The sequence below is a fragment of the Trichomonas vaginalis genome, chromosome I (assembly GCF_026262505.1).
Source record: "Trichomonas vaginalis G3 chromosome I, whole genome shotgun sequence".
NCBI lineage: Eukaryota > Parabasalia > Trichomonadida > Trichomonadidae > Trichomonas > Trichomonas vaginalis.
In genome coordinates, this window is record NC_067203.1 from 6,533,720 (window position 1) to 6,556,762 (window position 23,043).

The window sequence follows — 23,043 nt, forward strand, 5'->3', positions numbered from 1 at the left end:
ATGAGAATAGAATACTTATTATATATTGTTAAAAGTCGATGCAAAATTATACTTTTGAAGGCCAAAATGGTCTCAATATTTATCTGCAAAATTAATTTGTTTTTTTTACCAAAACTGTTATTCAGATCTAATGTTTTAGCATATATGTATCTCTATCACTATGATAATATTATCTCAAATAAAACAAATCAATTTTGATAAAATATTTTTTGATTAATTATAATAAGTATATAGATTTAAAACAACAATAACATAGTATCATTTGATTTGAGATCAATATTAACTTTCAAGTGCTGGTTTCCATATTTGGGCTAAATTAGTTGTAACCAAGGGCAAAACTAGATGGAGATATTGTAGGATTCGAAGAACTTTCTTCTTTAGGAACATAATATCCTGAAATGAAAATAGATGTTGAACCAGCAACGCGGAAACCAACTTCTGTCTTTGTTAATATTAAAATATTTAAATCTGCTGAAGTTTCAACTGAATTTAGCTGACATAATGGAACTTCTCTGTTACCTAATTTGAAAAATAATCTAGCAAGTGAGGATTCATTAGCATCGGGGTTAATAACAGCACGAGTAAGCTTCAAATCATCTTCTAATGTTGTTATATATTTCATTCCGCTTTTGATTTCTAAGCCGAAGAAACATAGCTGTGACATCAATATGATGAAATAGGAAACCAATGCCTTGAATCAATATTCGGATAACTAATAAACATACGCATCATTGTATTAAGACTTTTCCATGCATTGAGTTAATATATGTTATTATTAATTACACTAAATTCTTAATTTGACAATGAATTGTTTTAAGTTTTGTGCCATATTCTTTAAATCTTAATGGATTTTGTAGTATATTGAAAAATTTATTTTGATAAAATTTTTTTCATGTTCAACATCTCTTTATCTCAGCAATTCAACTTTGTACAGAACCACTCTTTTCTATTCTTCGACTTTCTAATTATGGCGTAATATTCGTATTTTTAAACGTCCACCAAGATTTTCGTTTAGGTTTTTTATTTGAAAATGGATGAGATTGACTTAAGTTCTTGCTCCTTTTCAGAGGACATGGATGAAAATATACCTGATGATACAATAGATGCTCCTGATATTCAAAATCTTCAACTTGAAAACTCCAGACTTCAAGAAATTAATTCACAACTTCAAACATCAATCGAAGGCCTTAAAAATCAATTGAAAGAGGCTTTAGATGCAGCAAATGCAACAAAAGGCATATTAAATCAACTCCAAACACTTAAATCACAATTAAACGAAGCGAATGAAAAAAACTCCCAATTAACTCAACAAGTTAACGACTTAGCATCTGATGGAAACAATGCTTCCAACAGAAATGTTCAGCAAATTGCTGCCCTTGAAAGTGAAAGAGATCAAATTAACGAAGAATTACGTGTTATGACAGAGCAAAGAAATAAACTCAGAGCTGATAAGCAGTCACTTAAAATGGAAATCGATGAAAAATCTCTTGTTATCGAAGAGCTTTATGGAAAAGTTGAAAAATCTAAGCTTTTCAAGAAGAAGATGCAAGCAAAAACAACTGAATTTGCAAATGCGATTACTACACTGCAAGGCCAATTGGAATCTACTCAGCTTGAACTTCAGAAAGAGCAAAATGAAAAAACTACTTTGAATCAAGACATTGATTCACTTAAGATTAAGATCAATGAACAAAATCAAACAATTAATGACCTTAACAACCAAATTGCTACACTTAAAGAACATTTAGAAACTAAAGACAACGCTTTCTCTCAAATTGAAGAACAGTTCAACTCACAGTGTACTGAAATAGAAGACATGACAAAAGAGAAACAGAGAATCATTATTCTTCTTCAGAAACAGTCATCTGCTCTTGCAACTTCAGAGTATAAAATTGAATCTCTTCAGAAGGAGATCCAAATGATTAATAACAAGAACAATCAAAAAGCAACACGCACAGTTGCAAAGAATACCGAGATTCTTGAACTCAAAATCCCATTTGAAGGTGAAATTGGCGACAATTGCGAAAGAATAGTCAAACAGATTCAATTCCAGCCAATGCAAAGAGTTCAAATGATCTTGAATGAAGCTGGAACCTATATTAACGAACTTGAATGCGAATTGAAAGAATTAAAGAATTCTCATGATCAAATTCTCAAAGAAGTTCAAAACTATCAAGATACAGCAGAGACATGGCGCCAAATTGTTGCCGCTGTCTCCGAAAACCTCAGGCAACTTGCAAAATGCAATGAAAATGAAGAATTCACAGAATTTATGACACAAAAATGTGGCGAAATCGATCCACTTATCAGAGAACGTGTCATGGGCGATCAGCATTTCATTTCTAATGATTTCTTCTTCTCAGACGATATCACAAAGAAGAAGACAGAGATCCAAACAATTGCAGATCAATCAGATACAACATTTGCAATTCTAACATCACAGTTCCTTTCAAATGTATACCTTAGACAACAAATTGCATCAAAGAACGTAATTCAGGCACAACCCGCAACTGATTCTACTTCTCAAGTCAATGTTGTTGAAAGATCCCTTCCAACAAATGAAGTTTCTGCTGCAGTTTCAACATTTGATGATGGACAAATGACATTCCAAGAATTGAAAGACAAACTCCAAAAGACGACAAAGACAGCTAATCAACTCAAAGCCCAGCTTCGTAAATCTCAGAATGCCCAAATGGAGTTACAAAAGGCAGATAATGATCAGAAGCAACAAATTGCACAGTTACAGATCCAAAGAGATGACTTGAAGAGTCAGCTTGATGTCGCAAATATGAAACTTCAAGTTGCACAAACAACAAAGATGACAGATGAGAATTCTCCTACTGTCACAAAAGAAATCATTGAAAAGATGAAAGAAACAGATGAAAAGAGGAAACTAGATATGAAGAAACTTGAAGATGAGTTAAGATTGAAAACAGAAGAATGCAATACTCTTTCAATGCTATTAAAGAAGACCCAGGTTGAGAACACAACATCAATTGTTACTAAGAACAAACAGATCAAACGCCAAGAAGAAAGTTTCAGAAGAGAAATTGAAACACTTAATGATCAAATTGCATCAATAGCTCAAGAATCAGAAGAAAAGAGGAAGAGACAACGCAGGAAAGAGAAGCAGCTTGAACAACAACATCAAGCTATTATTAAAGAAATGCAACAATCATTTGATTCATCAAAACAAGTTCTCAACCAAACAATCGAGCAACTTAAGGAGAAAGCTCAAACAGCTAATGAAACAACACAGAAAGTTCTTCAGCAGATGTCGCAAATTGAACAACAGAATCAACAGCTCAAGAATGAAAATACTCAACTCAACACAGCTGTCAAAAAGATTCAATCAGAGATGAATACTCTCAAGAATCAAGTTAATAAAGAAAAGCAGCAACTTAATGGCCAACTTGCTGCACAAACAATGGTGTTTGAAGCTAAGATGCAAAAGGCATCTAAAGAAGCAAATGCTAATGCTGAAAAACGCGTAAATAACTTCCTTGAGATCATCAAAGAATCACTCGGATCAATGTATGATTTCGATGAAGATTTTGATGAAGAATCTCTCCACCAACTTGTTGAAATGGTCAAAAATGACTTAGATAAACTGAACTACTTCCAAACAGAGGCAACTAAGTTTACATCTGATAAGAAATGAACTTACCATCTCTACTATTATGTTTGATTTATCCGATTTTTTTAATTGTAAATTCATAAATTTATTATCTGATAAACGATTTTTAGGAAATTTTGTAATATTTCAGCCTAAATGAAGAAAACAGAAGAATGAGTTTAAGTTTTTTTAAGGCTGCACTTACGCCCATCTGACTGTAATTCAAATTTTTGACAACCGGCGTGAAGCGCCATTGAAATTTAACCTTAAACATATGAATTAAAGGCCCTGTCATAGGGGTGTAAGTACACCCTTAAATTAAGGATGTAAAACGAAAAAAAAATTTAGCCCTGGGCGGCCCAAAAGTGACATTTTTAGCCCAAGTTTTTTTTTTCATTGCTTGGGAGAGGTATATTAATTTTAACACATAGTATATCTATTTATATCTTTTAGCTATTATTGCCATTTGAAGATAAACGATAACGATTATTAGGGATAATCCCAGCCCAGCCCATATTCAAATTTTGAATGGAATTGAGAGGTGGGCTGGGATCAATCCCAATCCCCAATAATCGTCGAATGAAATATTGATGAATATTATAAATATATTTCAATAGTAGTATATTTTAATCCAATTGAGAGGCTATTTGGAAACAAAATAAAAGAAATGAAAAAAAAGTAGCAAGAAATTGCAGATTTTAAGATAGAAGTTGATTTGCTCTGATTAAGATCAATAGATAACATATGATTTGTTTCATGGTTTATGCTCATTTCAAACAAATTTTAAAAATTTTATAATAATACTATTCTAAATATATATCTAATAGTGTCATATATATTATACATGAATGATGAAGAAAAAAAGTCTTGTTATTATAATATATGAATTTGAATAAATTAGAAATTTGAAATTTTGCCTAAAAAAGTTAAATTCTATACTTGCAGTATGAGTGTGTTGTAATGGTAGTAAGAATGGGCTAGCTCAAAGCAACTGCTCAAAACTTTCCCGCCAAAAACGCAAAAGTGTCATTTCTGCATGGAAGACCATAGCTGGAGTCACGCTCAACCATCCCCTTGCTGGTATGATGTGCAACCTTTGTTCTAACCAATCATAGTGCTGCTTCATCCATATCAGCAAGTGGTTTCAGCATCAGACCTCCGCTTGGTCTTCCATAAGAGCCCTGCAAATCAGAAGCACAGTAATTATGCAGCCTAGTTGCTAGGGTATAGTAGCTAGGCCGCATAATTATTGTGCTTCTAGCGATATTAGTTATACGTTATTGCACGCATTCACTTATACTACCACTCTCTCGCTCCTAAAAAGTCAGATACTTCGTAATTACTAGAATAGGGCCAAGTTCTTCCGAGGCCTCTCATTGCATGAGAGACTTCGGAAGAGCTTGGCCCTAAAGCATCTCACTACGGCTCCCTGGTCTACAAAAGGCTAAAGAAACTACAATTTGAGTAGAGTCCTTCCGAAGTCTCCCATTCAATGAGAGGCTCGGAGGAATTCTACTCCAAGGTAATGCGCTTGTAGTTTCTGACTTCTATTGAACGAAAAATGTAAATTTACTCGAAAAGAGCAAAAGTTCTTCCGAGGCCTCTCATTGAATGAGAGACTTCGGAAGAACTTTGTTCTAGTGTAATGCGTGTATATTCTTGGGTCCAGGGAGAGCGAGAGAACTAGTTTGTAATTCGTTTTTGCTGAAGTTCTCCGGATTTCTCTCAATTGAGGAAGGAAATCCGGAAAACTTCAGCATGAGTTAATTGTGGTGTAACTCTCTGGGTATTTACCGGCCAGAGAGCGAGTAAAATATTAGAGAGCGCATAGTCTCAGCATAGGTATGCGCACTATAAATATACGTTATTTTTTACTTTCGTATGAAGAAATAGCTTCTCATTTTTATGCTTCTATTGTTGCATGCTAAGTTCGGTCAACGATAGAAATTGAGTGGAAATTAATCGTCGAGGAAGTACGATTATGTAAAGTAAAAAATGTTGTGGGATTTTTAATATTATATATTATTTTATAATAAAATTTTTTTGAGTCATTTTAAGAAGCACATATAATTTTTTGAATTTAAAAATTAAAGTAGTGTCAAACGTATTTATCACTTAATTTAATACTCAGATTTCTTAAAATTAATTAAAAAAAGGTTTTCTGAGAACTTTTGAGAATGGTTTTCAAATTCCATTATTGAAAATATATAGGTATTGTATGAAATTCAAACTCTATATTTATTAAAATTCTAAATTTTTAATAAAATAACTTTTCAGAGGAATATGATTTTGAATGGTTGATTAATAAGTATAAAAATGTCTACGATTTTAAGGAGGGAATTGTTCCTTATGAGGTATACATCATAACTATATACCTCATAAGGAACAATTCCCTCTTGATAGCTGGGAAACTTTCTCTGAATAACTTATCATTTGGAGAAAGTTTCCCAGCTATCTATTAGAAACTAAAGGCTGTGAGGCACTAATATATAATCAGTGCCTCATAGCCTTTAGTTTCTTATTAAAAACGAGAAAACTTGTTCGAAATGATAAACAATTTCGAACAAGTTTTCTCGTTTTAAGGAGGGAATTGTTCCTTATGAGGTATACATCATAACTATATACCTCATAAGGAACAATTCCCTCTTGATATCCTGGATATTTTTGAATATATTTTTTTAATTAAAGTTCTCAAAAGTATTATCAAAAGTGATTTTTTAAAATATCTCCAATTAATTAACTAATTAAAAGTATTATATTTTTAAAATTAAATAGTTTTTCAATTTTTTTGAAGGAATTGAGATACTTCCCACGACAATAAAATTGAGAGGTTTACATTATGACTGATCTTAGCATGCAACACTATATACTTTGTTACTAAGTAAATCGCCTATTTTCTTATTAAGGATACCCTTACGTGTCAGATTTTTTGCGCATACGAAGAAGTCATGCTAGACATGAGCTATAAACCTGAAATTTTAGCAACATATTTAAAACTTTTTAAACTACAATACACTTTAATATTCAAGAACAAAAATATTCTTTTTAGAAATTACATAATTATTTTATGTGAAATCTATATAAAAACATATTTTGCGAGCGTAACTTTTTTCTTTATAAGCACCTTATATGACTGATAAACTGTGAAGGCACATAATTGTTAATTCATAGAGTTGATATGTTTCCAAAATTGAGAGGAAATTTGAAAATTGAATACCCTTTCAATTCAATTTTCAAAAGATATCAGCTCCTTCAATAATTGAAGGACGATTTTGATCATTTGCTCTTAAAACAAGTATGCCATGGAGAAAAAAGTTACGCTCGCAAATCTGAAATATAACTATCATATAAAAAAATTAAATTTCTAATTTTTTACTCTATAGATATTATTGGCCACTTGTGTAATGCATAAAAGTTTATGTCATATGCATACATTTGGAAGTATGGGAGACGAGGGAAATTACTTCTATGAGGCACTAGGATTTTTAAAAATTTCTCTATCGGACTCACCATTCAATTTCTCGAAAATTAAAAAAAATCAATAATAGCTAAAATGTATTATGCATAACAAATTTTAATGTTACACGGTATTTTTTGAACTTCATGACATGAATTTTCTTTATATTATTTTTTTTTTGGATTTTCTATGATTTATGCGATAGGCTGGAACAACATTGTAAGTGCAATGATATCATTTATAGAGAAATCTAAAACTTCAGCATTCAGAACTCGCAACCACAAAAATATTCATTTGCTAAGTAAGTAAAGTTGATTAAGTTCGACACTTAGCTTTTATACGTAAAACCAAGTGTGTATTGTTATTTCTTGTTAAATTATTGAGAAAAAAATAAATTGTAAGAGAAACGATACTGATTATTGAAATAATATTGAGGGTAGCTGCAGATTTCTTCATTAACATGCCGGAAATTTGTTAATCTTGGTTTTCTATCATAAAATCTGTCGAAGAATCTAAAAACGGAGATATGAAATAGAGATCATGTAAATCTAGAGTATCCTGTCAGAAAAATAGACTAAGCATGTAACCCTTTTTTGGTCATAAACACTTTTTACCACTTAGTCATACAGATGATCATTAAATTTAAACGAGCACTTTTTGTCAGAATTTATTCTTTTACAAAGACAGAAGATTTTAGTATTATTTAATATTAGTGCTGTAGCAAAATTCAAAAAACGGTGAAAATTCAGTGAATTTTTGAATTCACATTTTTTTTCGACATTTTTCTTGATATATCCATGCACATTAAGAACACAGCTTTGATACGCTTAAAAAAGCATATTTCATATGAAATTGTTAAAGAAATAAACAATTTATATAAAAATTGCACTTATGGGCAGTTTAGATATATAATTTATATATAACATATATACAAATCCATAGACAAAGTGCAATAACTACAATGTTGTAGAAAATTACAGCAGAAATACTGACTTTTTGAAGGATAATAAGAATTCTTCTAAATGTTGTATTTTTATAATTTGATTGATTTTTTTTACTATTTCATTAATCTTTTATGAATAATAATCATTTTTAATATATGTGCTATTAAAATTTCAAATTTTGACTAATATATCTAAGTTATCTGAACGAAACATTTAGAAAATATCATACTTACATTGAAATAGCAAGTAGAGCATATTAATAGCAAGTTTCTTGGCTTTATATCTATCATCTATTGTTGTTTGATCAAACAAAATTCACTCTATTTATATGGTGTCAATTAATTAAAACAATTTTTAATAGTTATTTATTTAGTGCGAATAAGTGCAAACTCATAAATGAATAACTTAATAGTAGAAATGAATTATCTGATATAAATCTCACATTTTGTCCATCAGAAATACTTTAATTGCATACGCATAACTATTAGTAATACGTCTGGAGTGTCAATTAATAACAATCCCACAACAAGTAAAATTCAGATTTTATTAAACTTATTTTTTCCTAAAAGTTTTCTCAAATTACTATATATACATATGTGGATAAAATAATAGTAACATTGTAAAAAATTAGATAATTTTTTTTATTTGAGAACCTCTCAAAAGTTCATTCAATTTATCAATTGTTTCAGTTTGATGTATATTCATTTCTGGATCCTAAAACTTTAGCAATCATGACAATATCATATTCTCTTTCTAACTACGCAATGTAAGGGTATCCTTAAAGCCTAATTTTTCCACGTGATTAAGAATCTCTGCATCCCAAAAATTCGTTTTCTGCGTTCAGAACGCGAAAACATGCAGTATATCTCAAGATAAAGAGGATATCATTATTATTTTGTTAAACAATTTTTGAATTTCTACTAAAAATCAAAAAAAGATCATCATCAGATAGACATCATAAAATAACATCTATCTACCGTGTTTTGTTTTGCTGAAAATCTCCAAAAAAAATCTTGATTTTTCAAATTTGATAAGAAAAACAACAATTTTGATGACAAAAATTCGAAAAACCCTTTTTTTGGAAAATATAAGAGAAAGATTTCCATTTATCTTGAGATATACTGCATGTTTTCGCGTTCTGAACGCAGAAAACGAATTTTTGGGATGCAGAGATTCTTAATCACGTGGAAAAATTAGGCTTTAATAAGAAAATAGGCGATTTACTTAGTAACAAAGTATATAGAAGCATAAAAATGAGAAGCTATTTCTTCATACGAAAGTAAAAAATAACGTATATTTATAGTGCGCATACCTATGCTGAGACTATGCGCTCTCTAATATTTTACTCGCTCTCTGGCCGGTAAATACCCAGAGAGTTACACCACAATTAACTCATGCTGAAGTTTTCCGGATTTCCTTCCTCAATTGAGAGAAATCCGGAGAACTTCAGCAAAAACGAATTACAAACTAGTTCTCTCGCTCTCCCTGGACCCAAGAATATACACGCATTACACTAGAACAAAGTTCTTCCGAAGTCTCTCATTCAATGAGAGGCCTCGGAAGAACTTTTGCTCTTTTCGAGTAAATTTACATTTTTCGTTCAATAGAAAGTCAGAAACTACAAGCGCATTACCTTGGAGTAGAATTCCTCCGAAGCCTCTCATTGAATGGGAGACTTCGGAAGGACTCTACTCAAATTGTAGTTTCTTTAGCCTTTTGTAGACCAGGGAGCCGTAGTGAGATGCTTTAGGGCCAAGCTCTTCCGAAGTCTCTCATGCAATGAGAGGCCTCGGAAGAACTTGGCCCTATTCTAGTAATTACGAAGTATCTGACTTTTTAGGAGCGAGAGAGTGGTAGTATAAGTGAATGCGTGCAATAACGTATAACTAATATCGCTAGAAGCACAATAATTATGCGGCCTAGCTACTATACCCTAGCAACTAGGCTGCATAATTACTGTGCTTCTGATTTGCAGGGCTCTTATGGAAGACCAAGCGGAGGTCTGATGCTGAAACCACTTGCTGATATGGATGAAGCAGCACTATGATTGGTTAGAACAAAGGTTGCACATCATACCAGCAAGGGGATGGTTGAGCGTGACTCCAGCTATGGTCTTCCATGCAGAAATGACACTTTTGCGTTTTTGGCGGGAAAGTTTTGAGCAGTTGCTTTGAGCTAGCCCATTCTTACTACCATTACAACACACTCATACTGCAAGTATAGAATTTAACTTTTTTAGGCAAAATTTCAAATTTCTAATTTATTCAAATTTACGGTTGTTAAAAATATCAAAAATTAGCGTTTTGAAGACACCATGCTGTCTTATAATTTTCCCTTCCTTATTGGCGTGTAGAAATAAATGCGCCAATAGATTGAAGAAGAAGAATTGTTTTTCTCTTAATGAACTTTAATCTTTTTGATATAAGAATATTAAAAACATTAATATAATTTCGATTTCGGAAATTAAATTTCCAAATTTTTTGTCGATTTCGGAAATAACAGGATCCCGCATCCAACACGCAACAACAAAACACAAAACACACTTTTTGGTTCTTTCATTGTTTTTAATCGTAATTTATGTAATACATGATTTGGATAAATTTTACAAAAATAGAACATTATTATATTCTTTTCAAAGATTCTTGCAAATCATCAAAAATAATTGTATTTTAAAAAACGATCAAATTATCCTTTCATTATTTTAAACTTAAATTAGTTTTTATGATTGACTGAAGCAATCATATTTATTCATCTAAGGGTTTCGTTTTGCTAAAATTGTCACTTTTATAGCATATTTGTTTTTGGATGTTTTGCGAAACCAAAAAAAAAAAAAAACTATGATATACAATGTGTGTGTAAAGAAAATACTTTATTTACTAGTTAAAAAATCATTTGGTATTGATCAAGTTATTTTTTCTGGATAAGATATTATATGGATAATTGGATAGAAAATACAATTATATAATCTTGTACCTGGTTTAATTAAGCTAATTGTCATCAGAAACTTGTAATTTTTATGAATTCAGATTTTCTTTTCATTACTGCTTTCTTAATAGGTCAAGTTCTTATTTACGTTATAAGTATGATTATTTACAAATATCAAGTTATCATGTTTTTTGAGAAATTATGAGAAACAAACAAAAATGAAAAAGATAGGAATAGCATGAATAGTGATGTGGTATAATGTAAGAGATATGAATGCAAAGCAATCAGTATTTAGGACATTGACCATAGATTCGAAAAAAATGCTGCAATATTGAGCGAAAACTATGATTATATTATAAGGCTGTCATTTAAAGCATAATGAAACTATTCCCTTTTCATTTTAATCGAATAAGATAGTAAAGATTTTTGAATTAGCTAGAAACTGATGAGATGTTTTCACAAATCAGATTTTTAATCTCTATAATGCATAATTCACTCAATATCTCAATTTTGATATTGCGAATATTTTTGCTATCGTTTTCGCAATTTTGACACAATAGCAAGAGGGTTCTATAAGCATTATTATCAACGTAGAATCTGAATATCATATCAGAAATGTCGCAAATCTGACATTTACCCTACCAAATAGCAAAATAATTGAATACTTTTCGCAAAAACTTTAAAATCGATAAAAATATGAAATATAGATATTAAAGAGACTTTTTATTTATATATAATATTCATAAAGATTTTCCAAAATATGATACCGCAAAATTAAAAAAGTGACGTCTTGAGTGGAGTCAAAGGTCGAAATTGCTAGCTAAATGTTTTTTTAGCGAAATTGCGTATTGTACGTTTTTTCGCAAAACGAAACCCTTAATTCATCATTAAATAAACAAAAAAATAATATTTGAGAGTTATTTCAAAAAACACATTAAATTTATTAATTTGTCTCAATTTCAGTATTATAAATTTTTATATTTTCAATATTTTGAAATACACTTTTTAATATTTCAATATTTATGATATTTCAATGTATTAAGTTGTCTCAAATTGAGCTTCTCAAATATAAGTTGGCCTATTCAAATAATAAAATTAAATAATATTTAAAATAATAAATAAAAGTGATTGAGGTCATAGCAAAACGGCTGTTTCAGTCATTAATTCTTAAAAATAAAAAGGGTAAAAACTAAATAAAATGGGTCAAATTCAATAGTGTCTGTGCTATCGTTCAATTTGAAGGTGTCTTTTGAAACCGCAAGACACATTGAATTTTTGAATAGTGTATTATGGTTTGACAGACACCAATGAAAAAAATAAAATGATATTTATTTTAAATATATAAGATCCTTATATAAAATATAAATATTTTATCGTTTTATTTTCTTGTTTTAGAAATGTTTTTTATTGAAAAATCAATACAACTAACTCCAAACTAAAATTTTTGATTTAAAGACACTATGATGACACCAGGCAAATCTTCCAAGACACCTATCGTCGGGAATCTAACAACCCTATTCAAATTCATATATTTTTAATATAAGCGATATTATATCTAAAATTACTTTATTTGCACATAATATTATACTTTTATAGATAACCCTTTTTAAATTCTTTTTGCCTTCACCCATTTTTTTATTTTTTTCTTGAAACTCATTGAAAAATTTCAATTTGGGACAGTGGGAATCCCAAACAGCAAGCAGCCCTAGTGTAGAGATGCGAGTTTCCGAATTTTTTTAGCCCTGGGATGTCATAACCGCTGCGGTTTTGTAAAATTTGGGATAAATTTTGACAATCCATTTTTTGTGGGATGTACGTTTATATCAATTTGCTCGGCGTTTGCCGAGCTATTGTACAATCCTACTCGAATTCATTACGCAGCCCTGGTCACTCAAAGGCCAGGGCATACAATTACAAAATAGTAGAGTGAGACTCTTCTAATTTCTTCCAATCACAAGATCAGAAGATCTTAGAAGAGCCTCACTCTACTCGAACACATTACGCAGCCCTGGTCACTCAAAGGCCAGGGCATACAATTACAAAATAGTAGAGTGAGACTCTTCTAATTTCTTCCAATCACAAGGAAGATCTTAGAAGAGCCTCACTCTACTCGAACACATTACGCAGCTCCTGCTCAACAATGAGCAGGTCTTACCACTTTGAGAGGCTTTCGTTCGAGTTCTGATGCAGATCCCAACGCGAGCGAGAGTCTCTCAAGCAAGCTTCTAATTCGTAGCTAGAGTTTCACTCTTATGAACTGGCAGCCAATTTGAGAGACTTTCGCTCGAGATCTAATGAAAAATCAGAACTCGGCCAAAAATTGCCCAAACAGGCTTGTAATTCGTAGCTATAGTATTGATCGTATGGATGTGTTGCCAATATGAGAGACTTTCGCTCGATGTCTGATATTGCAGCAGACATCGAGCGAAAGTCACTCAAAACAGCTTAGACATGTCTATTTTGACGGCATTAAATGATTTCATAGGAAATGTCTCAGTTGTTAATTAAGTTCACGTGAGCTTTTATGAATGAAAATAAGTAAAAAAAAAGAATTTTCTCAAAAAAAATTGTGTACGCATTGAAATTTTTATCTATAAATTTAGATATGTCATCAATAATATAATATAATTTTAAATTCGTGGAGTACACTTGGGATAATTGAATATGGGCTACCCCATCCCAACCTCTCAAACTTCCTCTGAATTTGGACAAGGTATCCCAATCCCAAAGACCTATCTGAATAAAATGAAATAAGTATATTATATATATTATTTATTTGCTAATAATGAGCATAAATCGCTAAAATTATGAAGAAATTAAAAATTAAAAATTAAAATTAGAAAAAAATGTTGATTTAATGAGAGAATATTGTATAAAAATAGAATTATTAGCTAAAATACGTATTAATTTTATGATATTTCAATCACATTAACGAAAATCGCCCATTTTTAATTCAAATGGGCGGGAAAAAAAATAAAATTCCAAAAAAATTGAATTGGGGAAACGATAGGGGACGGGATATGAGAAACCCCATATGTTTGGGAATTTTTCGCATCACTACCTAGTGGATTGGGGAAATCCATACATCCTTACTTAAATATTTTCCTATTTTCAGCCAATTTTGTGGAAAATGCATCAGTAATTTGCATATATTTTTATGCTCAGTTTATTTTTGCCATTTTTGAATTTTTTAAATTTTTTACATATTTAGCCGATTTATTCCAATTATGAATCGACATAAACTAATTATTTTAAGTTCTAAAATAATATTAATGCTTAAATTTCATATATTACAATAATGAATAAAAATATTATATTTATCATCATGAAGTATGATTGAAATTAAACTATTTAGATTGTAATCCGAAGTTTATAATAATCTCACATATCTTGCATGTTTTAATAATACTTTCTCAATGAGCGACTAAATGATAAGTTAGTACCAATCAATTAGGCTTTCTGAGCAAAATATCTAAATTACATAAATGTGTGAACTAGTTCCTTGTATTAAGATAATTTATTCCTAATAATAAAAAAAAAAAATAAAATAATAATTTTATAAGACATACTAAATAGTTAAACGTTATGCATACCATGTTGCTATAAATCATTATTGTATTATTAATTTTGCTATTTTGAATAAGTCAGCAATTGAATATACGGGTAACTTTTTTTTGGCTGATAGTTTTTAAATAAATCTATTCAAAAGGTGATACTTACAATGAATCTATATGTTTTATAGCTATTACAAGGAAAACAACCAGTACAAAAAAAAGTTAATAATTTAGGATTTTAACATATACGTTTGAGTAATCTCCCATGTGAGTATCTTAATGCTATGGTGTTTCCGTAAAGATGAACGAATAATAACATATATGATAATAAATTTGATAAATCTTTTGTATAAAAGCGAAAACATCTATTATGTTACGATCGAAAACATAATTTATGAAGTGCTTTTTCGAATGACTTTACTTGTTTCTAAAATAATGTTCTGCTTGGCTATCATTAACCTATGATAAACATTTGAAATTTGAATTGCTATTCAAATTTCTTTTCAAAATTGTCAAAATAAGTTTTTGACTTCATTTTTTGACGTACATTGAATGAAAAATGATTTGTGCTTTAATTATATTCCCATCTAAATGTTAATTATATATTAATTTAACATGTCTTATATATCGGGGGAAAATATTTCAGAGAGATGAAGAAAAACTAAATTATCTAAATATTCGATGCAATATAACTATTTGCAAATTATCTAAAATTACAATTATTTTCCTTCATTACCAAATCTCATGATTTCATTTTTGAGTTTCTAAAATTTACTTTTTAGTTTAACCCTTGTAATCATGAGATTTTTTTATTACAAGTGAGAAAGTGGTAAGTGCACTCTTAAAGAATGACAATAAAAGAAATAGAGTAGTTAATTTCTTCGATTTATCTTTTTTATGAAATACATTTTCAATACAATTCATCTCATTTTGGAAACAAGCTATCAAGAAACATATTTAATTGGAAAGTATGTTTAATCGGAATATAATCTTGACACAAGAAATAAATCATATTTCAGTTATAAATTCACCGAAATCTTTTTCATTAGGGAATGTCGTATTGTCTGCAATATTTGCAATTGGCCTTGAATCATCATTTTGTATCACATTCTTTAGTAATGCTAACTCGCGTCTTTTTTTCCTTCCGAGATCAGGTAATCCATTTGCCGTACATTTTAATCTTACTTCATTTGGTGTACCAATGTTGAAAATGAAGGCTCTAATTTTAATCTGAGGTTTGGCCATTCCAAAATGACAAATATTTACTTTTCTTTTGAATTTCGGGAAATTGAAAAATTAAAAAAGTGACACTAATTAAAAATGAATTGATACATTCAATTTTTTATTATTTTTTTTGACTTCTGTATATTCTGACAAGTTGATCAAAACAAATAATCTAATAATAATTACAGCAAATAAATATGATACCATATCACATCTGCTAAGTCACAATATTAATAGGTGGAAACTTTAAAAAAATGAGTTTTTTTTAATTACAAATTTTTTAATATTGATTTCGAAAATGATTAATAATATTAAATTATTCACTAATTAATATTCCTTCTTTAAAATACTGAGAAAAATGCATATTACAAAAACAAAAAACATAATTTTAAAAATTATCAAATAATCTTAGTTATCGATAGAGTCTAATAAGCCGAGCAAGTACTGGGCACGCTCAGCAACAATTCCACTTTGTTGTTCTGTAATATCTTCTAATCTTTTCCTTAAATCTGATTCAGTAATCAAATTTACAAAGTCATCAGTCATTGATCCCATCTGGAGCTGGTGGACCATTCTTACTATGATATCAATGATTCTATTCATGATGATTGAAACGCCACAACCGAGCATTTCAACTAATATATCTAATATTGCTTCGTTTAAGAAGCTGTAAAGGACTTCTGGGTCTGAGAATAATGCATACGTTGAAAGGAAGAAGGCTGCTTCTTTCTTAACGACGAATGAAGCGCTTTCGGAGATTTCAACGACATGAGTAATAAAAGATGGGTCGAAGAACTGGAGAGCAGCTCCACCAAGGGTTTCGATCAAATTGGAGAAGATCCAAAATACATCCGGGCAAAATTCTGTGTCTAATAACTTCATTAACAAATCAAACAGTCCTCCTTCGAACATAGCCCTGACGTGGGAGGGTTGGCCTATGGAGAGGACACCAATGAGTTTGAGAGTAACGTCTGTAAGGTTTTCGTTCTGAATAAATTCGATAACTTTTGAATAAAGTCCGATTTGATCGTATTTCAGAACGAGCGTTGACATTTTGCATGCCATTTCCGTAAAAGTAGCGATAATAGAGTGAAGTGCTGTAAGATTTGTTAAATTTAATAAATCGGCAATTGGATTGACAGAATCGCTTAAAATTTGGAAGTCTATCTCGGCATTGTTAGCAAATATTTTTCGGATAGCTTCGCAAACATTAACTGTTAATTCGTCTGATTCTGATTGAAGTGCGATTTGGCAAAGACTTACGTGAAGTTCATTGCACAGAATAGCATCACGGGCATATGAACTTGTTTCGCTGATGCATCCGATGAATGTTACTGAAGCATTTATTAAATTTGGATTTTCAATAAATTCTGGAAGGGAAAAAACAATTCCTGTATCAATAAACGCTGTATCATTTGATCCTGATAATGGGAATAGATTCGAAATCGCTCCAAGTAATGAAACAATCGTGTTTTCTGAAACAGGATTTAATGCAGCGTTACCCATAGCTTCTGCAACTTCAGGACTGTGAGCAAGATACGCCAAATTGGATACACTTACTAATTCGGTATTGATGATATCTTGACAGAAGGACTGAATCGCCGATTCATCACCTGATTGAAGTGTTGTAACAGCATCATTAATAACATTTTGCTTATTGTCAGAAAGTGAAATGGGTTGTCTGCTTTTCTGCTGGAGATTGCCAAAGACGCTCTTTAAAGTCGGTCTATTCATTCTTCTGAGAGTTAAAGTTCTGGAGTTTCTTTCTCTGTTCAATTCTTCCTTATATTGAGAAAGATCTACGCCTGATAATTCTGTTGTGGAGATATCAGATCGAGAAGGACTTCTGTTCATCATCAATAAAAAAAATTTTTTTTATCGTTCGAACGATAAAAATACTTTTTTTATTTTTTGGAGAAATAATTTCATTGATTGCAATCATGCAAAAATACTAATGGAGAATGCATCCTTGTTTAAATACATGAAGAGATATTAGGTATTGAACTCTAAGATTATTTCAAGATTCATGCGATTAAATTTTGTGGGACATAATTTTCCGTTTTTCACGTGAATATATTTGTTTTCATTCAGTATAGACATACTATTTGTATACATGAGTCCATATGTGAACATATTACTATAGGAATTCCCCTCTTATGCTCTTTATATAGCGAGATAGAACAACTTAAACAATCCAATAAATTGAGAACTCTATCAAAATTGAGAACGCTAAAAAGATAATGTTTGACGTGATTGCTTGGGATACTTTGCACTCACATATATTAGAAACACATCCCAACACCCATCTATGCTTACAACTATGGGATTTTCGAATTTATTAAAATATTTAATTTGATTATGAAATAACCCGTATATATATTATAAACAAAGTGAACTATTTCCAAACTTTTTCTCTTTCATAGGTATCTCGATAAACACTCTCTAAATTCAATCCAATAGGACCGTTTTCATTTGTATTTCTATAAACTGGCTGCAAATATTATAAAACATCTATACATGGCAGACAAATACTATGTCAGCGGATTCGAAAATATTTTGATAATAAAATAATGAAGAGAAATCAAAAATTTTGGAATCTTCTTTTTTCATGGTCTGGGAAGACCATATTTTTAAAGCAATTTCCTATTTAATTTTTTTTAACTGAATTTTATAAGGAATTAATGATTTTATTTTTAAATAGAAATCAAATTGTTCATCCTAAACTTTTCATATATGATCAATTATTCCATAAAATTTTTGAAAGGGCAAATAATTTTATACGCAAATGTAAATCATTATCATACACGTTTGATGCCAATATTAAATTATTGAGATTTTTTTTGAGAACTATTCTCTATGATTTTTCTATTGTTATAAAATTTATAAAAAAGCAAATTGATATTTTTTTTAAATCCCCTCAAAAGTCCCAAATCTCAAATTACATTTTCCTTCGGTATATTTCTTATTAGAAATATTAGTACTAATCAAATTAATTTCTCATCGATACACGTTATTGAAAATTATAAATTCATAAAAGCAGAATTGATAATTCCAATGAGTACTTATCGTACAAATAAACATGCGCAAACATCACGAACTCCTTTTCTTACTGACATGGCATTTCCTACTGCCAGCAGAAAACAAAGTTCTACGAGCCGAGCTTCTTATATGATGCGTTGCAATGAAATGAGTTCAGTTATAGAAATATTTAACGAAATAATTACTAAATACCAAGAAGTTATGCAAAAAATGCCTCCAGATGTTTGCTCAAAAGAGTTTCCAAAATCATTTTCTGCTTTTAGGGAGTCATTTGAACAGTTCATAAGAACAATGCAATCGTATATTGGCTTACAAAAAGAGAAGGAAAATAATGAAACACCAACAAAAAATTCTAACTTAGTCGCCGTTATTGATGAAATTTCAATTTTGTCCGAAAAAGTATCGACATTCCTTGCAAGTGCAGAAGATTTAAGTGTTAATGGCATGGTTTCAATCAACAGTACCATTGAAAAATCATTTCAAACCATATTCTATATTTCAAACAGCATAACTGATGCTATTAAAGTACAAAAAATTGTCAATCAAGATTTAATATCAAAAGGACTAGAACTTTACCGCAATTCATACAAGGCATACAAAATGGCAAAAGATATCAAATCTAATTCCCCAAAAAAGGAATCTAAAGAATATAACATTTCCGATTTGAAAGAAATCATAAGCACAGTTAATTGCCAGGGATATCATTTATTGACAACAAGAATTCCTTCGGCTTTAAATAATCGTTCAACATTAATAGATTTAAGAAGTATGCTCAGTTCGAGCTGTGCATATATTAGTTCATTGACTGAACTTTCATTGATTTTTAATGAATCGATGAGCTTTTTAATAATGGATATCCTTGGACTTATTAGAACTTTTAACAATGCTATGATGGATCAAAATATTCCATGTAAATTAGATGTTCAAGGACTCACAGTATAATGTGAAGAAAATTATTTAGTTTTTTATTTATTTGTTTATAAAGTTTATTTTTATACGGAAATTTATTATTTTTACGAGTTTTGTTTTTAATATCTTAAGATAAAAGGAAGATTATAACTTTAAAAGATTATAAAATATGCAATTGAATAAATTTTATAGCTTTATTAAACTATATACATACTATTTATCAGTTACAATTCATTTGAAGTATTTTTCAAGAAGTTGTTTGTATTGTTCAACTTCCTGTTCAACATGTGGATCTTTGTGGACATCGAAGAAGTACATTCCTTCGAGGACGTCGAAACCAATGAATCTAAATGCTTTCTCGACTGTTGCCCAGTGTTTCTTCTTGCCGAGGTCTGCGTAGAACTGGCCTTCTTCTGTGAATGCAATCTCTGGTGCATTCCATGTTGATGAGACCATGAAACGCTTTCCTGATAAGCATCCACCTGTGCCATACTTCTTGGATGGATCCTTACGAGTGCGACCGTCACTATTGAAAAGGACGCCGCGACCTGATTGGAAAACTGTATCAATGTATTGCTTTACTTTCCATGGAAGACCCATCCACCAACCTGGGACTTGAAGAATGGCAACGTCGCACTTAACAATTTTATCAACTTCTTCTTTGATATCATATCCTTTGTCAACTGCTGTAGTGATAACATTCCATCCAAATGATTCGAGCTGATTCTTAGCAACTTCTGCCAAGTAGTGGTTTAAGTTTCCCTTTGACATTTCAAACTCACATCCTCCGTCGATGATGAGTACTGTACCCTTAGATGCCTGAGATGACATTGATAAAAATGATTCATCATTTCTATATTTTCAATTTTTAATTCAATAAAAAATTCGTTCAATTTTCTGATATTTACAATTGGTCAACCGAAAATTTATTGTATTAATAATTTAACATTATTGATAAACAATAATAATCCAAAATCTAATTTTGAATGATTAACCTCATTCAAAATTTTCTCTTGAGCAAGATGATGAAATTTGGTATAAAATACAATATAGTGATGGATCCTGGTGGAGAGAAAAGAAAATTTCGATTGGCCAATTGTAAATATCAGAAAATTGAATTAGTTATTGATTTGTAAAAAATTGATATATTTACAAGTCATTGATTTGCGATAATTGAAAGCAGAGAAATGATCTAATATCATTTGGTAAAAAAAATCAAATCACTTCTGCAAAACTGCATGTAAGTAATTGAATATTGCAATTAATTAATTAAATTAGCCGATTTTCTGTATATTTTAACTGAATATTTACCATTTGAATGCTATTTATGTATCTGATTGTCTGATAAAAATTTTAGCTTGATAATATCGAATCATATGATGCGTTGTATCAGCTGAAAACAGAAAAAGAAGAAGATTTAAACTCGATTTACAAAATGATCAAAACGAATTTGATTGATTCACAGAAGTGTCTTCCCCAAATTATAATAAAAGATATTTTGGATATTATTCCATATAATAATCGCTATACAAAGTCATATTTATCTCTTGCCAAACTCATATCAGATGATTATCAAGTCAAAGAGGTCAGCAAGGTTAATCTTGTTTCAAACTTTTTGTTTTACAAAGAATATGGCATTAAATTACACAAGTCTGCTGATTTCAAAATAATTAAATCAGAAAATCTCGACATTCTTAAAGAAAATACAATTTACAGAGCACTTATGAATAATGACTTAGAAGTATTCATTTCATTCACTGAAATAGAAGGATTTGATGGAAATCAAAAACTTGAAAGCAACTTATTTAGAGATTTTAGTAGTTTTTTCGTATTTCCTAGTGAAAATAAATTTTCATTACTTGAATTATGTTGTTACTACGGAGCAGTTGATTGTTTCAAGTTCTTAAGAACAGAATTTGACTCAGCGATAACAAAATTGTGTCTAGTATTTTCATTTTTGGGTAGAAATCAAGAGATAATGAGTGAATGTTTGAAACATCAAAAACCAGATCGAGATTGCATGAAATATGCAATTATTTCACATAACATTGATTTTGTAACATTCTTAGTGAATGAGTACGCCATAAGTATCGACTTATTTGCTTGCAGAAAATATAATAATCTTGATTCATTTTTAGTTTTTTTCGATCAAACTAATCTTTTAATCAACTGCTTGATTTATTCACCGATGTTTAATATTCCATCCCTATGCGAATATTTCCTTTCATTAGGTGCAGATATCAACAAAAAACTTTTAGATGAAAGAACCGCTCTTCAGATTGCAGCACATTATAATAGTAAAGAAGCAGCCGAATTTCTGATTTCACATGGTGTAGATATCAATGAAAAAGATACAGATGGCGTAGGGATGCGTTAAACACGCCATTTGACCGGGCGTACATTTTTTTTGTTCGCCCAAAAATTTCGCCATTTGAGAAATTCAAAAATTAAAAATAAAATTTTAATCTTGATTTTTTTATTTTCGTGATTTTTTTGAAACTTACATAAGCGATGAAATACTTTTTTTAAGTAATCGTTTATTATATATAAATATATCTTAATAAATTTAATTCCTTAAGGTAGAGCGTGTTCAAATTTAAAATCTCATACAATATTTTCTTAATGGCGTATTTTTCTGAGGTCGCCCAAATAAAGGCGAATTCAAAATTGAGAACTCCAAGGCGTATGGCGAGTATTCAAAATGTACGCCACTTACAAAATATTGAATGTGGATTATCAATTTTTTGGCGTGTTCAATTTCAAATTTTGATATTTATGTTTATTTTATTCAGTATAATGCTAAGAATTAAAATATAAAATTCATAGAATTTTTTCTTTGAAAATATTTTACATTTTTATTAGACCACTCCTAGACTAGTCATCAGGTTATCCTCAGATCATCCTCAGACTACTCCTTATCAGATTACTCATCATCCTCAGACTACTCCTTAGACCCCTCCTCATCAGACTACTCCTCAGATCTTCCTCATAAGACTCCTCCTCAGATTTTCCTCCTGAGACTACTCTTCAGACTACCCCTTAGAGTCCTCCTCATCAGACTAGTCCTGAGACTAGTCCTCAGACTACTCCTGAAACTACTCCTCAGATTATCCTCAAACTCCTCCTCAGATTATCCTCAGACTAGTCCTCAGACTACTCCTGAAACTACTCCTCAGATTATCCTCAGACTCCTCCTCAGATTATCCTCAAACTACTCCTCGGTCTAATCCTCAGACTCCTCCTCAGATTATCCTCAGATTATCACTTTATATATATATATCGATAACTAAATAATTACTTATTATACTTTCTTTATTTTTTTTTAATTTTAAAATAATATTAATATATATTTCTACGTTTAATGATGAAAAGAGA

At 30.4% G+C, this 23,043-nt stretch overlaps 7 protein-coding genes across 7 annotated transcripts, besides 5 other annotated features; 3 read left to right on the plus strand and 4 right to left on the minus strand.

Annotated features, from left to right (window-relative positions):
• Nucleotides 1-240: 240 nt before the first annotated feature.
• Nucleotides 241-666, minus strand: TVAGG3_0940560 (nucleoplasmin core domain domain-containing protein; the record flags this gene model as incomplete). The annotated part of the gene is made up of 1 exon (XM_001327930.1): nt 317-664. One exon carries the CDS (start codon nt 662-664, stop codon nt 317-319), a length of 348 nt encoding a protein of 115 aa, XP_001327965.1.
• Nucleotides 667-1,030: 364 nt separating this feature from the next.
• On the plus strand, nt 1,031-3,661 carry TVAGG3_0940570 (biological adhesion protein; the record flags this gene model as incomplete). The annotated part of the gene is made up of 1 exon (XM_001327931.1): nt 1,031-3,661. The coding sequence occupies one exon, from the start codon at nt 1,031-1,033 to the stop codon at nt 3,659-3,661; it is 2,631 nt and encodes an 876-aa protein (XP_001327966.1).
• A 144-nt stretch (nt 3,662-3,805) lies between these two features.
• Nucleotides 3,806-3,932: a mobile genetic element.
• An 873-nt stretch (nt 3,933-4,805) lies between these two features.
• Nucleotides 4,806-5,526: a mobile genetic element.
• Nucleotides 5,527-8,796: 3,270 nt separating this feature from the next.
• Nucleotides 8,797-9,611: a mobile genetic element.
• A 151-nt stretch (nt 9,612-9,762) lies between these two features.
• Nucleotides 9,763-9,984: a mobile genetic element.
• A 5,327-nt stretch (nt 9,985-15,311) lies between these two features.
• Nucleotides 15,312-15,340: a mobile genetic element.
• Nucleotides 15,341-15,504: 164 nt separating this feature from the next.
• On the minus strand, nt 15,505-15,741 carry TVAGG3_0940630 (uncharacterized protein; the record flags this gene model as incomplete). Its single annotated transcript, XM_001327932.1, has 1 exon — nt 15,505-15,741. One exon carries the CDS (start codon nt 15,739-15,741, stop codon nt 15,505-15,507), a length of 237 nt encoding a protein of 78 aa, XP_001327967.1.
• Nucleotides 15,742-16,039: 298 nt separating this feature from the next.
• Nucleotides 16,040-17,577, minus strand: TVAGG3_0940640 (nuclear import signal receptor protein; the record flags this gene model as incomplete). Its single annotated transcript, XM_001327933.2, has 1 exon — nt 16,129-17,577. The coding sequence occupies one exon, from the start codon at nt 17,575-17,577 to the stop codon at nt 16,129-16,131; it is 1,449 nt and encodes a 482-aa protein (XP_001327968.1).
• A 1,197-nt stretch (nt 17,578-18,774) lies between these two features.
• TVAGG3_0940650 (uncharacterized protein) lies at nt 18,775-19,701 on the plus strand (the record flags this gene model as incomplete). The annotated part of the gene is made up of 1 exon (XM_001327934.1): nt 18,775-19,701. The coding sequence occupies one exon, from the start codon at nt 18,775-18,777 to the stop codon at nt 19,699-19,701; it is 927 nt and encodes a 308-aa protein (XP_001327969.1).
• Nucleotides 19,702-19,899: 198 nt separating this feature from the next.
• On the minus strand, nt 19,900-20,499 carry TVAGG3_0940660 (flavodoxin-like fold; the record flags this gene model as incomplete). Its single annotated transcript, XM_001327935.1, has 1 exon — nt 19,900-20,499. One exon carries the CDS (start codon nt 20,497-20,499, stop codon nt 19,900-19,902), a length of 600 nt encoding a protein of 199 aa, XP_001327970.1.
• A 604-nt stretch (nt 20,500-21,103) lies between these two features.
• TVAGG3_0940670 (protein of unknown function (DUF3447)) lies at nt 21,104-22,045 on the plus strand (the record flags this gene model as incomplete). The annotated part of the gene is made up of 1 exon (XM_001327936.1): nt 21,104-22,045. The coding sequence occupies one exon, from the start codon at nt 21,104-21,106 to the stop codon at nt 22,043-22,045; it is 942 nt and encodes a 313-aa protein (XP_001327971.1).
• Nucleotides 22,046-23,043: the final 998 nt, after the last annotated feature.